The sequence below is a fragment of the Pinus tabuliformis genome, chromosome 8 (genome assembly GCF_031772625.1).
Source record: "Pinus tabuliformis cultivar Carrire ecotype Pingquan chromosome 8, CPIR1, whole genome shotgun sequence".
In the NCBI taxonomy this organism is placed as follows: Eukaryota; Viridiplantae; Streptophyta; class Pinopsida; order Pinales; family Pinaceae; genus Pinus; species Pinus tabuliformis.
This window is the reverse complement of record NC_142294.1, coordinates 1,685,108,814-1,685,130,206: the sequence shown is the minus strand read 5'-3', so window position 1 is coordinate 1,685,130,206 and position 21,393 is coordinate 1,685,108,814. Positions and strand designations below refer to the sequence as shown.

At 38.2% G+C, this 21,393-nt stretch overlaps 2 protein-coding genes across 2 annotated transcripts; both read left to right on the top strand.

Annotated features, from left to right (window-relative positions):
• The first annotated feature begins 17,932 nt into the window (after positions 1-17,932).
• Positions 17,933-18,301, top strand: LOC149242718 (F-box/kelch-repeat protein At1g55270-like). The gene has a single exon (XM_089370965.1). It carries the CDS (start codon positions 17,933-17,935, stop codon positions 18,299-18,301), a length of 369 nt encoding a protein of 122 aa, XP_089227091.1.
• Positions 18,302-18,329: 28 nt separating this feature from the next.
• Positions 18,330-18,950, top strand: LOC149242717 (F-box/kelch-repeat protein At1g16250-like). Its single transcript, XM_089370964.1, has one exon. It carries the CDS (start codon positions 18,330-18,332, stop codon positions 18,948-18,950), a length of 621 nt encoding a protein of 206 aa, XP_089227090.1.
• The last annotated feature ends 2,443 nt before the right edge of the window (positions 18,951-21,393 follow it).

Here is a 21,393-nt window from a genome sequence, read left to right as displayed (position 1 = left end):
AAGGAAAAACACTTTCGCCAGATTGTTTTTTTGTTCCTTCTAAAAAGAACAGCCTTTCGTTGCATTTTGTTCCTTTCTTTTATTCCTTCCCAAGGAACACTAGTTTTGATTTCGGATGATCTTAGGCTGTTCCACTAAAGGAGTGGTATTTTACTTCGTGCTTGCTTTATTTGCTGTTTCAATTAAGGAAAAATTGTTGTTCCTCTTAAGGAAAAACGGTTTCGAGTATGTTTTTTTCTTTTGCTTGCAATTCCTCTTAAAGGAACCACAGTTTTTGTGTGTAGATGTTATTTTGCTATCCCTCTAAAGGAACAACAATTGTTCCATCTAAATAACAACAGTTTTTGAGTGCATTTTTTCTTTTTGTGTGTGTGTGTTTCATCATTTGGAGGATTTTTGTGAATGATGGTCATTTAAGGCACAATTATACATTTATGCAATAATACAAAAGCTAGAGGATACTGAGATCATCAAACCAAAGAAAAATCATTATCTTTAGAGAAATTTCTTTGAATCGATAAGAGAAAAGAGGAAAGGACACAGCAATTTATATCACTTTGTTGTCTTTATTTTCACTAAAACCAATTTGATTGATTATCTTTGTCATGTTGGTTCTTATTTAAATCTTCATAATTCTCTTTGATCATTATTATTGAGTAAGAATAAGGGCATATTTTCTTCTATTGAGATGTTTAGACTTCTTCCACCATCCATACTCTTAAGGAGCGTTGAGCCACCCTCTGTATATAAATGGGGAGGTATTATATAAAAAAAAAGGAAGAAAAGAAAAATACATAGCTATATGATTACTAACATGATTTGTCATATGAAGGATAGGGGGTCTCATCAAGAGCCAGCCTACCATGATCATAAGGAAGAAAGTGAAGTGGAATTCCCACTATGGCCACCACACCAGGGATATGATCCAAGAGGCACATTAGAAAAATAAAATGTCCTTGGAACATGATGTCTCATCACGAGCTGGCCTGCCCACCTTTCACTCCTTCCTAGTGAATGGCATTGTGATTCATCTGGTTACCAAGCGAGTAAAATGGCCTCCATTCTGACATCACAGAACACTTTCCTAGGCATACACAAAGGATTATCATTCCAAGGGTGAAATAAGCAACTCTGTCAAGGTTATGGACACCTGTGGGCAACAGAGCTCTGATGATGGTATTGAAGTCATATTTTTCATACACCAGTAGTCATTATAAACCCTTCTTCTTATATATTTATATCGATTTCAAATGAGATTATGTTATATAACCCTTTCGAAACTTTTATACATGAAAATAATTTATAAATCAATCATAATGGTTAAAGTGGATAATGACTACATAAGAAATTTTACTTACGTCAACTATCCTATCCTCTATTTTTCACATCATATCACAGTATTTCCATATTTATTCCTGATTTCCATCATAAGCCTTGATTTCACTAATCCACTCATTTCTGTAAACATGTCATGGATCTATATGCCATTTCTTTATTCTATTGTACGATTGTAGTTTAGCATGCTACTCCTTTATTTATCAGCCGAGGATAGCCTATCACATTTCAGGGGGTGTGGGGGATCTCCATAATTCACTGGCATACATGTCAACTCATTATTTGGAGGTATTACAACTCCATCAAAACTCAAGAATAACAAGTTTAACGGTATTTTATTTCCCAATATTAATAACTTGTTCTGTGTTTTTGCTCTGTAAAAATTAACAGTGAGCTAAAGTTTGGAAAATTTGCTATTCCATCATCATCTCTGCGTTTTTTAACAGTGTTCTAAGCTTGAACAAAATGGGAGGTAGATCAATTCGCAACGAGCCGCAGGTGTTAATGGTCTCTGATGCAGCATGCAAAATATTAGTAAGGGAAAGATGGATTGCTTACCTTAATCATCTACAACAGTCTAACAAGATGGTGGCAATTGAATTTCTACAGAATTTGTAGGAAGATCATTCCATGGTGAGGTGGAGAAAAACAGTAGTAACAGATGTGTTAACTGCTGAAGTTTTAGGACTGCTAGCCATTGGACTAGTATGGACCTTGAAAAGGATGAGACTACAAGATGTTATAACCATCTTCCAAGATGAAGGATAGAACCTTACTATCAAAGGAAAAGGAGTCTTGCCAGCAACCCTAGGAGAGCCCTGGACAAAATTGGCTAGAATTTTCCAAAGCTACATCACTTATGATGGTAGAAAAGACATGGGAAGACCAGGCCATCTCAAACTGTTAGCTATATTAAAAAAAAAATGTGTTGTGAATTTGCCTACGTACTTACATTTTTTATTGCATGATGCTACCCGAAGTATAAGAAAATATCGTCATGTAGAATCGGTAGTAAACCATAATGGTTTAATTCAGCTGATAGTTAGTTACAGTCTCGACCAACAGCAAAGTAGTTGGGAAAAATTTATTTTCTCAATAGATGGGGAACTGGCCTTGCCAACCCCAAAACGAGAAAACATCGCTAGCACATCAATTAGATAGCAGAAATGAAGATAGTCCATCAGATTTTGGAGAAGCAGAGGAATGCTCAGAAATTCCCAAGAAAACAGTAGCTAGCCTATAGAAATACACAACCCAGAGGACGAGCAACCCCCACAACTTGAAGGAGGGGAAAATGAAGAAGAAGAATTAGAAGAAAATGAAGAAGAGGAACCAGAAGAGGAAATTGAGCACTCCGACGAAGAAGAAGGGGAGCAAGCAGAGTAACCCAGTGAAAGCCCATTGCAAAAACCTCTGCAAGAAGATGAATTGGACCAAATTTTAGCCAATATGGGTGAGTATGTCTAACCCCATAGCCCTCTCGACCCTGATATTGAGGTAGGACCATTGCAGGAGTACTCTACTCACAGTAAGGTTGCATATGAGGAGATGTGTGATGAGGAATAAGAAGAAGGATCACAATAACACTTTGCTTATAGTGAGAGTGCGTATAAGGAGATGAGTGATGAGGAAGAAGAACAAGGACAATCTCAGGAACACTTTCCTCACAATAAGAGTGCATATGAAGAAATGAATGTTGAATAAGAAGTAGATGCAGAAATCATCCAGGAAACAGTAGAGCAAACCAGGGTTTCCTCCCCTAAAAAAACCTAATCAAGAGGATGAGAACACTGAAGAAGTGTTCTAGGTAGAAAACATGGAAATAAGCAAGGGCAAGGGAACAATCCCTGAAGAACAAAACCCAAGCCCAATTTTTCTATGTAGAAAGCGAAGAAAATGGAAAATAACTATTCCAGAGGAAAAGACAAAGCAGAACCAACTGTTGTACCTTTGATAGGAAACCGCATCCAGACGAGTAGATCAAGATTGGAGTGCATGAACCAGGAAAAGGAAGAAGAAACACGGTATCAACGCAAGAGGACAAAACAATAACTGAAGATTAAAGATATGGCAAATCCCTCAGGATCCTTTGATCCCTCAGGATCACTACCTCAAGACTTATCTGTAACTTTGATATTTCCACCTGACCATTATGAAAAGGGACAACGCTACTAGCCCAAGAGGCAAATATTATTGTTGATTTGTAGAGTTTATTGTTGTAATCTAAACTTTTATCATTGACTCTCTTTAAAGAGTGATAGTTGTAACTTTTACTTTATGATTAATATATAACTTCATTGTTGTTCCATTATCTAATCCTGGAGTAACTGCAGCAGTGCATCCTTGGCAGCTAAGGGCCCAGCCCTAGTGGATCACTTTCTTCCTGTATCATTATTTTACGATTATAGTCATGTGTGGTTTGATTTCCTTTACTTGCTTTATCCAGTAATCTTTTGTTCCTAAACATTTCATTGACTTACTCTGTTATATCGAATTAGTAATTGGATAGCAAGATTATTATTTGCAACTGAAGATGTTATGCTATTCATTCTGAAATAATATCGCACTATCTAATTCGGATATTGTTGTTCATTTACAGATCGACATTGTTTTTTATTTATAGATTGATATTGTTTTTCATTTATAGATTGATATTTCTATTCGTTTACAGATTGGAATTTTTGTTCATTTAACTATGGTTTACCTATAATTGTGATTGTTGTTCATTCGATTACTGTTCCACTATCATTGCAATTGTTGTTCCCTTACAACTATGGTTAATGCTCATTATGCTAAAATAATATTACTGATTCAATTAGTCTAGATTCATTGTGTTTACTAGAGAAAGATAATTTTATTTTCTCAAGGCGAGAGGAAGAAATTTTATGGAAAATGCAGGAAACTAAGGCAGAATTGAGGGGAGACTTGGGTGACCTATAGGGCATGGATCAGTTGGAGGATGGGATCGCTAATAGGCTGGCCTTCTGCTAGAAGATATATGCTCCATAAATGTTATAGGACAAAATAACCTCCTCATCAACTCAGAGGTGAAAGACAAGATGGTTGAACCAAAGACCATAATTGCAGGCCTTGACATCACACTAAAGCTCTCCGCACACTATCAACCTACTTTATAAAGCTTGTAACCAAGAATAGACGAGCATTAGTCACCCTGCTAACTCATGTTGTTAGACCAGGTGGAGAGTTAGTGAACCTAAGGGAAGTTCAGAGGGTTAAGCCAACAAATCTGCTCAAAAATATCTAGATATTTATCCCTAAATTTACTCAAGAAAAGCAAGGAAACTCCAAAAATCAAGATATTTGGAGAAATTTCAATCTGAGAATAAAGGAAAATGGTAAAAAGCTTGAAAATAGGGCATTCTTCGAATATAAATATAGAATTGCAGTTGTGTTCCCCACTCCATAGTGTCAGTAATGTTGTTAATTTATTTGTTCATTCTGGTGCTTTTCGAGATGAGTAGTTACATTATACACTAATATATATTTATTTTGCCTTCTTACATTAGTTTTCAAGAGTGTATGTCGTGATTGGCTTTCCTTGTTCTTTGTGGAGGAATTGTCTTGGAGCTAGCCTTGAAGGAGTTCTTCTTGCCGCATAGAGATCCCCAAGAAAATCTAGAAGGAACCAAAGGTGATCCTCTTTCAATACCTTCTCAATTTATGTTTGGTAGATGAACATGTGTGTAACTTGGTAGCTTTTGCAGATAATCTTACAGTCTGCCAAAGGTGCCAAGAAGGCCTTTGATGATAGTTTTCATTCCATATCCACCGTGCATTTTACCCAATAGCAGAATTGGCGACTCCATTGGGGACTATACATCTAGTTCCTAGTCAACTGGGACTCCTCTCAGTTCTTCTCTTTCTTCTAAGAGCTTCCTACTTCTTCAAATCCTTTTCTGATCCACCAACTATCTTGTTACATCCTTCTGGTGTGCATTCTCCTCAGAAATTGATCCTAAAGGCCCTTTGTTTGATCTATTTTCCTCACTAACGTAGGTTGCCAAGCTAAATAGAGCTTTATAAAGCTTTGTGCCAAACTAGCTCTCTATTTACACTAAAACAAAGCGTTAGTCTCCCATTTCCATGATTTCCAGAAGAGTTTGTGGACCAAAAGGGGGGGACTTGTCTCAGGGGCTAAAGTAAGATCTGCAACAGTATTATGTTAACAATTTTGGTGTCTTGAAAATTTCTTTTTAAGAAAATGTTTAGTTTTTCCCTCTTAAAATACATTTTTTCAAAGAAAGACTGATAAATTGTATTCATCCTTCTGTCGAAATAGTTGTAAGATGCTTCATTTTGGTTTTTAGTAGTAGTTAGGAAATATTGGGAAAAGAATCTTTCAATTAGGCAAGTGTTGAATGGCTTTAGATGCACAGATGAATCCATGAATATGTGAAAAGATGAATGTGTAGAATAAGACTTGTTTGCATAAGAAATTGAAAAAAAACTGAGAGCATTGTTCTGCATGATTTATTGAGTCAAGAGTCTCACCATATTCATACGTTAACACCAGTCTCACCATATTCATACGTCAACACCCGTATCGAAGAAAAATAATCAAGTAAACTAAAATTTACATTAAAATCAATCAGTTAATCTTTTGAGCAAACCAACATTAGCTAGATTAGGACCTTAGGATAAGCATGTGAGTGAACTACCTAAGGATGAAAACTAAAACTAGTGTCGTTAACAAGTGAAAATCCTTTTTCACTCATATTACCAGGACCACTCCACTAACAATAGAGTGAAATACAAGACAACATCAAACTATAATTGAAGGTAGCCCACATTCTCTTACAAATCCTTTGGGCATTTTGTGTATTGGCGGTCCCTTCGAGGATTTCAGAACTGAGTCGAGGACTCAGGTTTCTTGCCCACACAGCATGTTGTTTATGACTATGTCCCCCCTCGTAATTTTTGTGATTCTCTAGTGGCCAAAACTTCTAGGTACTTACAGAAGGTGACTGGGATGGGCTATCTTGGTACCTAAAATGAACGGATCTACTTTGTCTTCAATTTTTAAGAGGGTTCTCGTCTTCATGAGAGGACTTGGCCCCTCAATTTGAGGTTCGAGCGAAGCTCTAAAGTAACCATAACCATACATTTGGCCATCCTTCTCTGTTATTAATTGAGAGACTGGGTTTCATCTCTAGTAATCGGTGCTTATCAAATGAAGTACTTTCCCTCCATTTGCTGATTGATATATTTAGTGTATTTTTTATTTTTAGGTACCTGAATGCTATCATTTTTGAGACTTTAAAGAATATCGTATTAAAATGTATTTGATAAAACTTAATGGTCATCGTGGCTACATCCGGCCCTTATCGTCACTCCAGAAAATTGTTAGGACTTCCTCCACTCATTGTGGAAGATCCGCCAAGTTCCACTGACTCAGATTCCTCATCTTCGAGGAATCAGTCTCCTAAATCTCACAAGGGATCTGTGTGGATGACCGACGATTCTAGTTTGCCAGAGGATTTCTTCACAAAAGGATTCCTTCTGCTCTTTAACACTCCACTCACAAATCCATCAAATCCTATTGTGGTTCTCGTGGTACTTTACTTCCTTCTTCAGTAGGTGGAACTTTCCCATCTATCCAGTCGATGACTCAAGGGTTGTGGAATTTTAGAGACACTGTTGGTCCTCTACCACTTCCTCAGTCGATGGTCATCACAACACTAGTAATGTGGAATCCCGCTATCCCATTCGTCCAAGGTACAACAACTCACATAACACCCTCTATAAGTGGAACCCAACAGATGCCAAGTTCCACTCCTATGGTGCCACAATGCATACCTTTGACTAGTGCCACATATAGTGCTCCATATAACACTAAATGCAGAACTATGGGTGTGGTTCCAATTTACCAACAATAAGGTCGGCTGTCAATGTACAGTTCCAACCCCCAGATTCAAATATCTGGGGGGGTTCCCAATATGCACATGCCGATGGGGAATGTCACAATTCCCCCTCCGTTCTTAGGCATCCATGGACAATCATTGATTGAAATGACTGTTCCCTCTGCCAATCAAAGCCATATGGTTAGTTCTGTGTCGGTTGGGAATCCCTTGTGGATTCCCAACCAATCCATGGGGGCATCCTACTCACAGACTCAAATGCGTCAAGGGGGCACTACTTATACTGGGGGAAATTTCATACCCTAGTATAAAAATCCTGATGCAAATCCACTTTATAACACCATACCACAAAGCAACTACTACACCACTGAACCCATGTACACTATGGGGAACCAAATGATGGGAGGAGCACAAACCTCTTCAGGTCATCCGTGATCACCGTGGTCCAAGATAGAAGCACCTAACTCTCTACCTATTTTGGCAACGTTGGATATTCCCAACTTATACAAATTGACAAGCGACCCCATCTACCACAACTTACAATGATTGCTAATCCCGCATTAAATAGTGACAGACATTCCAAACTTTCATGGAAAACAAGGGGAGGATCTAGGCACCAATATCACCAGGTACCATCTCTAGTGTGTTTCAAACTCTATGGTGGATGATAGTGTCTAGTTACATCTTTTTCCCTGCAAACTCACTGGAAATGCCAAAAAATGGTATATTGAGTTACCACGCGTGTTAGTAAATACGTTTGACACTTTAGCAATGGAGTTCCTAAAACACTTTCAGTTACCTATCTGCTATGAGATAGGGACAGAGTCCTTCCTTCATTTCGTTAGGATACCGCCACCCACATCTCTGATCATATTCATGAATGGAGACGTAGGCGGAGGTTGGTCAAAGCTCCCCTCCCTAATTTTCTCTTAACGGACTAGTTTTGAAGTCCTTACTCCCACAAATCACTAGAGATGTCGCTCTAGGTGGTGCAGTCATAGAATACCAATCCGTATGTCGTGCCCATCACTTAGATTTTATTTATTCATAGTTTGGCACTCTTTACGAAATTATCCCCAATGCTCCTGGTAACCCCAATGCTCCCATCACTCAACACCCCAGAGTGCACAATGAAGGTATTGTCGGCGCAACCTCTGGGGTCACTGTAAAACAACTCAGTGGTTCCATTGCCAAGTTGGTAGTGGACCCCTCTACCAAAATGACTACTCTTCCTACCATTGGGATAAACACTGTGCAGTCTACACAAAAATCCGGTGGCAGGAACAAGAAGAATAAGAACAAGACTGATCCTTATGAAGAGCAGTAATCCAGGTAGTCCAACCAGAAACAGAAGGCCACTGCACCTACTGATGAGGAAAAGGATAAAGGCACCAGATATCCATGCAAACTCTATCTTGAAGACCACGTAACCTGGCGTTGTTTTCATATTCAAGAATGCACAGATTACCTTGCCAAAAGAGATTCTGGTAAGGCACCTATTGTCATTAGAAATCCTTTTCCTACTCAACAATAGCAACATCCTTCAGCTAGTGAATGAAGTTCTACTATTTACACATTTGAAATGGTACATGGGATATGGTAAGTTGATGATCAAGGAGGCTCCATCACATTAAGATGATGTACAGGTTGATACACCTTGTCAAAGCCCCGAGGAAAGATCTAATCTGTGATTTTCCAAAACGAATTGGAGTCGGCAAGAAACCCTTGTACAATGGTCCTACATGTTGTATACATTGAGCTTTGGGAGCTCTGAGGGATTGCGGTTATTACTGGAGCAACATATAACCACAAGGTGACTCACCCTCCCTTGGTGGTGCACACTAGAACAAGATGATTCGCTCTCTTGTGGGACAAGATGATTCGCTTTCTTGTGGAACATGATGATTCTCTCTCCTATGTAGCAGGCTGATTAGTTCTTCTATGACGCCTGGATTGATATGTTCTCCATGGCAGCCTGGATTGATGTGTTCTCCACGGTGATTGTAGTAGGATTGATGTGTTCTCCTGTGAGGACAGGATTGATGAGTTCTCCTGTCGAGGCATCCTACCCATGCAGTCTGGGACTCATGGGAAGTACCTCTCATCTGATCAATGAGTAGGGAAATGAAGTTAGGGACCATAATAGTACCGACATGCTGCACCATGAGGAACCTTCCGTCAAAGTAAGAAACTTAACAGGTATCTAGGATACCTGACCATCATGAGCACAATCATACAAAATGATTCTTCATCATTCTCAAATGTCATCAAGCATTAACTATGGAAGGGTGCTATGACCATAGAATATGAGTCTATTATGGAGAATGATGTCTGGGAAGTAGTTCCCAGACCTTGGACAAGACAATTGTTACTTCAAAATGGCTTTACAAGATAAAGCATGCAAGAAATGGATGTATGGAAAAGTATAAGGTTCATTTTGTTGCTCATGGTTTATCCCAGAAGGAAGGTATAGACTATGATATTTGCATTTGTTGCCAGATATACAACCATCCACTTGATCATAGCCCTTGTGGCTTCACAAGGATGGAACCTACATCAAATGGATGTCAGGACCACGTTCTTGCATGGTTCTATCAAAGAAGAGGTCTATGTGGAGCAACCTGAAGAATTTGAGATTTATGATTGAAAATCTCATGTATGCAGGTTGAAGAAGGCTCTCTATGGGCTGAAGCAAGCACCCCGAGCATGGTATGAGAGGATCGATAGCTACTTGATGAAGCTGGGATTCACTAGGAGTGAAGCCGATCCTAACCTTTACTTTAAGGTTGAAGATGACAAGCCTCTCATACTAGTTTATATGTGGATGACCTCTTTCTAACAAGTGCAAACCCTCTCATTCACAAATGTAAGAGGGAGATGGCTTCTGAATTTGAAATGAAGGACCAAGGACTTGAAGTGTGGCAGAAGCCAAGGGAAATTTTCCTATCTCAAGGAAAATATGTGGTAAAGATATTGGAAAGATTTGGTATGATGGACTGCAAGCCTATGACTACCTCGAGGTTCTTAACTTTTAGAAGTTATGTGGTAGTGACATCGGACCAAACTTGGGAAATGCCTTTGAGTTTCAAAAACACATTTGCATTGATGTTCTTGGTGAACCTCCGTCTGAACATATGTTTTGTAGTTAGCATTGTGAGCTCATATTTGGTTGAGCCTCACTGGATTGATGTCAGGAATCTTCTGAGATGTCTTCAGGACACAATCTCTCATGGATTAAGATACACTGTTGGAGATGTGAGACTACTTGGATATACTGATGTTGATTGGGCAGGCAGTGTGGTGGACCATAAGAGCACTTCTGAGTACTGTTTCACCTTGGGATCTGCTTCAATATCCTCGATGAGTAGGAAGCAGAAGTCGTTGGCTTTGAGCACTGCCGAAGTAGGATATATTGTTGCTAGCATAACCTTGTGTGAGGCAGTCTAGTTGTGAAAGCTCTTCAGTGAGCTATTTGTATTTACATTGGATACCACTGTGATTCTCTATAATAACCAGAGGTGGGATTCAATTATTGAGGAATCCTGTATTCATCAACTTCTCCGGCAGATAGACATCATCTGGGATATGGTAAGTTGATGAGCGAGGAGGCTCCGTCGCATTAAGATGATGTACAGGTTGATACACCTTATCAAAGCCCCGAGGAAAGATCTAGTCTGTGATTTTCCAAAACGACTTGGAGTCGGTAAGAAGCCCTAGTACAATCGTCCTGCATGTTGCATATATTGAGCTCTGGGAGCTCTGAGGGCTTGCGGTTATTACTGGAGCAACATATGACCACAGGGTGACTCACCGTCCCCTGGTCATGCACACTGGAACAAGATGATTCACTCTCTTGTGGGACAAGATGATTCGCTCTCTTGTGGAATAGGATGATTCGTTCTCCTATGTAGCAGGATGATTAGTTCTCTTGTGAGGCCTGGATTGATGTGTTCTCCATGGCAGCCTGGATTGATGTGTTTTCCACGGCGATTGTAGCAGGATTGATGTGTTCTCCTGTGAGGACAGGATTGATTAGTTCTCCTGTCGAGGCATCCTACCCATGCAATCTAGGACTCATGGGAAGTACCTCTCATCTGATCAATGAATAGGGAAATGAAGTTAGGGACCATACTAGTACCGATGGACGCATCATTGTATCTACCATACTCCCTACGCTAGGATGCCCTCCATTGATCTAGGATCAACGATACTGGTCTAGGACCAGTGGTAGGAGTTGTACCATACTATGCCGCTGACTTCGAGTTGGTTGAGACTGGCCTGGGACCAGTGGTACATACTCCGAGACTGACTTTGTGTCAGTGCAGTATTTGTCTCGGACCGGTGAGAGTGGTACATAATATGACGCTGACTTCGGGTCGGTTGAGACTGGTCTGGGACCAGTGGTACACTCTCTGAGACTAGTGGTAGGAGTTGTACCATACTATGACACTAACTTCAGGTCGGTTGAGACTGGTCTGGGACCAGTGGTACATACTCCAAGGCTAACTTCGTGTCAGTTCAGTACTGTGCTAGGACCAGTGAGAGTGGTACATACTATGACACTGACTTCGGGTCGGTTGAGACTAGTCTAGGACCAGTGGTACACTTTCTGAGACTGTGATATTAGTGTGGGACCAGTGGTAGGAGTTGTACCATACTATGACGCTGACTTCGGGTCGGTTGAGACTAGTTTGGGACTAGTGGTACATACTCCGAGACTGACTTCGTGTCAGTGTAGTACTAGTCTGGGACCAGTGAGAGTGGTACATACTATGACACTAACTTCAGGTCGGTTGAGACTGGTTTGGGACCAGTGGTACACTCTTTGAGATTGTGATACTAGTTTGGGACCAGTGGTAAGAGTTGTACGATACTATGACACTTACTTCGGGTTGATTGAGACTGATCTAGGACCAATGGTACATACTCTGAAGCTCACTTTATGTCAGTGCAGTACTGGTCTGGGACCAATGAGAGTGGTACATACTATGACGCTGACTTCGTGTTGGTTGAGACTGGTCTGGGACCAGTGGTACACTCTCTGAGACTGCGATACTGGTCTGCGACCAGTGGTAGGAATGGTACTTACTATGAAGCTGACTTCGGGTTGGTTGAGACTAGTCTGGGACCAGTGGTACACACTCTGAGACTGACTTTGAGTTAGTGGAGGATGATATTGGTCTAGGACCAGTGGAGTTGTACTCACTATGATGCTGACTTCGGGTTGGTTGAGACTGGTCTGGGACCAATGGTAAATACTTTGGGACTAACTTTTGAGTCAGTATGATACATCCTCGATCATTTCTTCTTCTTCATAATTCAGACAAAAGCAAAGCAGAACAGAACAGTGAAAGAGCAGAACATAATATATCAAAACAGTACAGATCAGTGCAGGGCAGAACAAGACAAAGCAGAATAGGCAGAATTGAGCAGAGCAGGGCAAGGGTTAGACTGTACAAGGTAGTTCATTTGATGGATGAATAGTAACGTTCGATAGACAGATTGCAGATGAAGTTCTCCCTGGTTGAGAGGGAGTGTTAAAATTGGCAACCAAGGAAAAACTTCATGTGCGTCATCAAGAGGTGTAAGATTGATATAAAGTTCATTCGATTATGATAAGTATTCATGGAGATATGAATTTATTTTGATAATGGAATTATTATCAAGCCAACCTACAACTCATGTAGGCTCAGAAGCCCAACAGACGCATCTATTCACCCACCAACGTTGTGTATAAATAGAAGAGGAATTTTCCTCATTTGGACTCACTCATCTCATCACATCTCTCTCTCTCTACTATGTAGAAATGAGTCTGTTCTCTACTGCGCAGAAATGGGTCTCTCTCTCACACTTGTGAAGCCGGAATTTGTTGAATTTGAAGCTACAACTGCTGAAGTAATGATTGACTTGCATGGCCTAGAATATCTCCTCTTTGGAACTGCGCTATAGGTTCATCTGAACCTCCTCTGAAAGCCAAAACTTTTGATGGTGGAATGAAGTCAATCCGATGAATGGTTTGCAAGATATCGACTGCCCTAGTTTGAAGCTAGAAATTGTTGAAATTGAAGCTGCAACTGCAGAAGTAAAGATTGACCTGCATGGCCTAAAATATCTCCTCATCTCAACTATGCTGTAGGTTCATCTGAACCTCCTCTGGAAGCTGAAACTTTTGGTGGTTGAATGAAGTCAATCCGATGGTCGGTTTGTGAGATATCCTCTGCCCTAGTTTGATAATGAAGCCGCTAATGCTGATGGTGTTGATATAGGGTTTGCTACTGGTGATATGAATCAGATTCATTGTACTATTTCTCTCTGCTGAATTATTGAATATAAAAGAAGATTTGATCAAAGGGTTCCCCACACATTGTGGGGTTTGTCCCTGGCTAGCCGCCACATCTTATGTCTCTTGTCTTGGCTTGTTTTATGTCATTCGTTTAATGTTCTATCTGCACTTCACTTTATGTTCATGTGATTGCTAATCTGTGGAATATAATAAGAAAAGGAAGTAAACTGTTATAAGCATAGAACATACCATAACTTAACAAAGATACACTTACGACTTCTTGCACCAAGTTTGTTTCTATGTACATTTGGTATCAAGGCATAACAGGTGGAACCAAAGACCCTGAGATGCTTTACCGAAGGAATGTTCCCATACCACATTTCATAGGGAGTCTTGTTTCTAATAGCATTAGATGGACATATATTCTTTATATATACATCACATAGAACTGCATCAGCCCAAAACATCAATTTCACATTTTTGAAAAACATCATGGAACACACAATATTTAAGATTGTCCTATTCATTCTTTCAGCTACACCATTCTATTAGGGATTATAAGGCATAGTTGTTTGATGTTTGATCCCATGTTGGCGAAGATAGTTTTCAAATTCATTTGAAGTGTATTCTTTTCCATTATCAATGCAAATAGAGCCAATATGAGATTGTGCATCATTTTCAATCCATGTATGAAATTTCTTGAATGTTTGAAAAGCATCTGATTTGTTCTTCAATAAATAAACCCAATACATTTTGGTGTAGTCATCAATAAATTTCATCATATATTTATTTCCATTTGGAGAAGGAACATGCATTGGACCGCATAAATCCGAATGAATGAGTTCAAGTTTTCTAGGTGCTCTTGAATGTGAATCAGAAAAGATTGTTTTCGATGCTTTTCTAGAATGCAAGCATCACATTGCTTAAGTTTCCTAGGAATTGTAGGCAAACCAGTAACACCATTTTTCTTCAACAAGCAGAGGTTGTCATAATTCAAATGCCCAAATCTAGCATGCCATAATAAACTTGATGGAAGTGTACCTTCTTCATAATGAGAATTGTATGATAAATGTTATGCACGAGCAGAGGTACCCTATAGCTTGAGAAGCTTTTCTTCTTCAATCTCCCTCATGTATATAATAAAGACTAACCTGAATGAATATCAATGAATTTTTTTGAGGAGCTACCTCCTAGTCTGACATGGTATCAAAGCTAGTGCCATTTTTGGCTTCCCTCTTCTTTGTAACTCCCTATTCTGCTTATGGTATTATGAATCCTATGCAGACTAGCTAGCCTGGAAACTCTAACGCTTCCACTGGCATGAACACATCATTATTCCCCTGCGACTCACTATTATTGTACTGATTCTGACACCTTCCATAACCATCAAGCCTACCTCTAATGCCTTATCTGCTATGCTGCTCTTGTCACTGCTCCACCTGCATACAAAATGCTCAGCCTTTCTGTGCTTTCCCCACTAGTTTCCATACCCATACAAAGCTAGCACCCTCATAGTTTGCTTCATCTGGACTGCCACCTGCACTGTTATTAGGTGTGTTTTCTGGATTATAACTCACCCCATCATGAAATGGAGAACTTGGTGCTGCAACTGAAGTTGACGCTAAGCTTGAACGCACCATCCCACTCCTAAAGCTATGTATGGGTTCTATTTGCAATATTAGAAGACGGCTTTTAGAACTTTCAGCTCCATCCATGACCCTCCTCCACAGCCCTCCTCCATACACTGCCCTCTAATACCCCGGTCCCTGGCATAAAGCCTACTGTGTTGAATCTGGAATGAGAGGTGCGAATTTTTTTTGAATACTATATTGTATGACACAGGTGTGAAATGGTGCAATTCACACCATTGGTCTGAGCTTGCATACCTTCGCTCTGCACTTCTTTGAGCTCTTAGCGATCACGGCAGGACTCTCACCACTAAAATCTGTGCACTGAGGTGAAGTAGCGGAATTTTTTAAGGGATTCACTTAGTAAACTCAAATATATTGGATTTTTTGAAGGGATTCATTTGGTAAATTGAATGTTGTTTTCATATATATGCTGGTATATATAAGGTTGTATCCACCACAATGTTGTTTTCATATAGACAATATCCCATATATAACACATTGTTGGGCTCCCATAATGTTGTTTTTATAACATTGTTTTCAAAGTGGCTAACATACTTAACGCTCCTGTGTTTGACTGTATTTAATATATTGTTTGTAAATACTACCGTGGGGCCCAAACACACTTTGATATTTGCACTAATACCTCTATCAGAATCAGTTTTTTTTTTAACAGCAGAAGTTTTTTTTCTTCTCGACAAAAGCACATTTTTTGCCAGCAGAAGTATTTTTACAGCACTTAGATTTTACAATGCATTCAATCATATCTATTGCGGGAGTACTTCTCATTGGCAAGGAGAACTATCATGAGTGGTATCAGAAGATAAAACACACCCTCATTTTCAATGAGTTGTGGAAAGGAGTGTGTGTTGGAGACAGAGACAAAGAGCTACAACAACCTAGCTCAGACAAGGAGTTCGCCATTTGGAAAAATAACAAGAGCAAAGCCTATGCATTAATTGCAACATATGTAAGTGAAGAGGTGAGTCGACATATTTTTCCATTTTCAAATGCTTTCGAAGCCTTACAAAAGCTAAAAGAGCTTTATGACTCACATTCTGCACTTGAGGTTGTTCAACTCATGATTAAAATCGTCACTCTTGAATTACAAAACAATGATATTCTTGCTCTTCCATCAGAAGTAAAATCCATAATGCATGATATTAAAGTCAGTAACGTTGAACTGGATATTCCTTTGATAGATTTTCTCAAGGAACTTTATCCTACTTACTCCAATTATCATGAGTCATTGCAAGCAAATGAAAATCTCAAAGATATTACCTTTCACTCTCTTGTGAAAAAATTTACTGAAAGAGAGAGATTTTGGAAAGAAGATAGCCCTTGAATCTTCTAAAGAGACTATGTGCCTTGCTCATAAAAAAAAGAATCTTGCCCAAGATTTTTCCAGAGGAAGAGGTGGTCGAAGAGGAAGAGAAAGATATTTCAGAGGTAGGGGGTAGACACTCTCAATGAGAAAAGTCATATTTGCATTGCATACGCTGCAAAAGGAATGAATCTCATGATGCCCACATGCAAGTTACCTTGGGACAAAATTAAGCAGCAAAGAAACCAAACCAAAGGTAAAACTAATGAAATAGACAAAGGTAAAGCACCTGAATTTGCTCATTATGTTGTGGCACAATGTAATATTGAAGTAAATGAAGACTTATTTAATGCTTCACTTGCTTCTTGGAAAAATGATTGGTTGCTTGATTTAAGAGAAACTTGCCACATGACTCATAGAAAAGATTTTTTTGAAGAATTTACTCACAATGTTGATGGAGTAGCATATCAAAACTCAAGCCATCAAGGCTTGGCACAATTAGGCTTAAATTGCTTGGCCTTCCAGACTTCCTGCTACATCATGTTCTGTATCTCCCAGAGCTGAAGAGAAACTTGCTATCCTTGGTCCACATCTGCCAGCAAGGTCACTCCATTCATATGTTTGATGGCAAGCTTGAGGTGAGAAAAGCATCTAACCACTCACTTGTCATGAGGAGGATAGAAGAAAAAAGGCTTCTCAAGTTGTAGGGTACCTCAGGTTAATAAAACTCAAATTCACATTTTATATTATTAATATTTTACCATCATCATATTATAATTAATAGCCATAAATAAAATACAAAACCTCAAATTAAAAACTCTAAATATAAAAAGTTGATAATAAATTAACATTGAATGAGTTAAAAATATCATAAAAAATATGTTGTAATAAAATGAAATACTTAATTCATTTAAAAACTTTAAATTGCAAAACTATCTAAACCCATTTCATTCCCCACATATGTATATAATTTTCCTCTATAAAAGTTCCTGTGGAGGCCATGATCTTTTACATAAAGCATTAACATGTAAAAGTATTGATATGTCAAATTTATATTAAATACTTCATTATATTATGAATTAAAAATTTATATATTTCTGATAATATAAATAAATAAATTTATATATATATATATATATATATATATATATATAAATATAAATTTCCAAAAGGAGTAGTTGTTACATAAAACATTGCCATTTAAAAATATTGACTAATATTAAATGTTTCCTTATATTGTGAATTAAAAATTTATATATTTTTCATATTACTAATAAATAACATTTAATATAGTTTATGAATTAGGATATAACGAACTCAGTCGGCTTGAAATTAGGTTTTCCACATCTCCACTATATATTTAATTGCACTTTTCCGTTTTGAGTTACCGTGGTTCGCTTTCTTGTTTATTTCTTTATATGTGGTAAAACTCTGGGTAAACTCGATCGATCAGCAGATTAGTTAGTGTGTTTAAAGTGTCGTAATGGAGGTTATTCCGGAGGATGTTGTTCGAAAGTGTTTGCTGAAAATGCCTTACAAATCACACGATACTCTGAAAGCTGTGTGCAAACGCTGGGAGGCTATAATCAGTAGCCCTACTTTCTACGGTGACAGGAAGAAATGTGGAACGAGCGAGCATCTGGTTTGCTTCGTTCAAAGAGAATTCAGGAGTCCCGGGATCGTACGTGTAGTAACGGTATACGACCCTGTGAAGGGAACCTCGCAAATGCTACCACCAATCGATGATCCCCTAAAAACTCAAATACCAATATCCTGTCAGTGCGTTGCTGTGAATCATAGGCGGATTGCAATCAGCAACTTTGATGAAGAGTGTTTATATTTACGACTTTGAGTGTGCGAAATGGCGTCGTGGAGCTGACATGCCCACACCTCGAGCATTCTTTGCGTGCTCTGTCTCTGTTTCCACCGGACTTGTCTACGTGGCCGGCGGGATCGACGAGCTTGACAACCCTCTTGCCTCTGCAGAAGCATATGACGTGGAGAAAGACACGTGGGAAATATTGCGTCCTATGATCGACGCACACGGGCAGGGAAGCCGCGGTGGATTGGTTGAAGGTAAGTTCATGGTGTTAGACGAGGAAAGGCAAAGTGCAGAAGTTTTCGATCCGAGTGAGGGAACGTGGAGAATGGCACTTTTCAGGGGAGAACTGTGGAAAAGTTGTGTCATTTCTTCTTCTTCCAGTGGGGGGGAGTTGTACGTGTTCACCGAACACGAACAGGGGAAGTATGATGTGGGGAAGGACACTTGGAGTGTTGTATCTGCTCTTCCCATTCCCCACGATATTCACTTCTTTTTTACCTGCGGTACACAGTGGCGTGACCAATTTTTTATTAGCGGAGTGAGAGTACAACGACCGCGTCCCAACAAGCATATATCTTATCTATTCAATATGTCAACCAGGCAGTTGACGGAACTTCCCGGTTATGGTGGGGAGGGCTTTGAGGCCACCATCCATTCTGCAGCAACCCTGGAGATTTAGAGTTGTCAATACAGGAAATGGTTTTTTCTTGAAGTGTTTTGCTTGTTCAAAAATTCTGTATACATTTTTAAAAGTGGGTTTAATAATTAACTATTAAATCTATTTCTTTTTAAGTTTTAGTGTAAAATAGAATTTAATTATGTTCAACTATTGAATCTATTTGTCTTTAAGTACCATAAGCATAATAAGCATAATAAAATTATCTGACAAAAACGAGGTTATTGCATGAATGATTGTTCTGTAGCGTCAAATCATGGTTCTTTGGGCAGGACCCTCTGCTGAGCGTAAACTATCTATCATATAATCTGTTGAAAGAAACTCCATTACGTCCATCGTCTTCCCATCGCTATCCAATTACGGGTACCTTCGCCACCATTTATTAAATTGTTTATAGAAATCGAATATGAATTTGTTTTTAATTGGTTGAAAAATTTAAACAAATTTAATATAAATTCAGAACAAAGTAGCATGCCAAATCAACTATGGAGGTAACTAGTATACAAATGATAGTTTAAATAAATCGACTAATTCCTAAACAAAGAACGTAGCTTATAAATTCCATGTAATGGAGGTAACTAGTATACAAATGATAGTTTAAATATATCGACTAATTCCTAAACAAAGAAGGTAGCTTATAAATTCCATGAGAAATTACAGTCTTTCTTTCACAATGGGCAAATAAATAAGAAAGTTGAAACATGGAAAGATTCTCACTTCAAATTTCAACTTTCTTATTTAATTTAATCCCTTTTGGAAATTAAATAAGAAAGTTGAAACATGGAAAGATTCTCACTTTAAAGAAAAAAAATGGCAACAATCTCCTAGCATGTCAAATACTAAGTAAATTTAAGAGAAAATCCAAATGCCTATTTTATTAAAAAAATTATACCATTCATAATACCTGCAATTCTTACCACTTTCCATATATATTTCAAACTCCTTATTCATTTCCTTGCAAAACTTCATACAAAGATCTTTCTTACAGTAACAAGAAAACAATATAGATTTTTGACTCTTAACTATCATCGCCCACACCAGTTCTCACAGGTGAACCTTCACTATCCCTAACTAGCAAAAATTGAGTCTCAAATGAGGCATCTCCCATACGAGCCCATCCTCTGTGTCATCCACCAGAGCTTGAAGCTAAACAAAGACATAAAAGCATTCATCGTAACCCATAGAAAATAATTGTGATTAGAATAACCAAAAAATTCCCCAAAAAGTGCACTTCATGCAGCTATCATAATGCTTTTTGCAATTGTAAACCTCTTACACATGGAAGTTGATATTTTCTAAATAGAAGACGCTCCTCATAAGGATTTCATACACTTAAGTATCCACTTTCAATAAATTAATGAATCCCAGTCTAGACAATAAATAAAGCATCCAAATTGAAGACCAAAAAATATCTTAATAGAGTAGTCTCTTCCATGAGATTTTATTGCACTATTAACCCAGAAGATTATTGCACTATTAACCCTGTAATCTTCAAAATTATAATAAATTATTAAAAATGAGCCCTCATCAAAACATATCAAAAGTCCAAAAAAACATTACAACTGGAATAACTTCAATGGGAAAAGGGCATTAAAAAATAGGATATGCAAAAGAAGATTAAGCTTTCTTTAAAACTAAATGAAAAGTGGCATACATCACTAAGACATTTATGGACAGAAACAACCAATCAAAAACTTGCAATAACAATTATATAAAAATTATAAAGAGAAACTCAATCAAAATCAGTACTCAGTACCCCATTAAAAACTTATAATAACAATTATAAAAGGAGAAGCTCCATAAGAAACAATAACCTTCATAAAATCAATAAACAAAAAATCTCAAACTATAACTTAAAAAAACTTGATGACTATCACATTAATAGATATTCAAACATTCACCCACTTCTCACAAGAAAAACAAAGAGGATAACAAAATGGAACAAGAAAATAGAACCAAGAAAAGCTTTAGAATTTAGAATGGACATGAGATAAACAATATATGTTTTATTGTTAAGAAATTTCTATTCTCATTAGTTATAAAGAATAATGAACCACAAGAATGACAATAAAAACAAACACAAAGTATATTGAAACCCTTGCGAATAAGGTTATATCAAAATGAAAAATCAAAAACTAAAATGAGATGGTTAAAAGACACAAAAGATAATATCTACACTCGGAAGATAGAGGCAGCACATGACCTGATTGAACAATTTCCTAAATCCTTTTGATCAAGAACATTCAAAGAGTGCCTCAACTCCATCATTCAATCTATAATCATCGAAAATTCATAAGTGATCAATATGAACCACCAATTTCTAGAGTGATAATGTGGATCCCAGTAAATAACAGCATTTTAACCATGATTTGTCTGCTTACTTGAAATAAAAAATGAGTCCACAATCCTTCCCCCAACATTACCTCCCAAATCACAAAAGACAAAG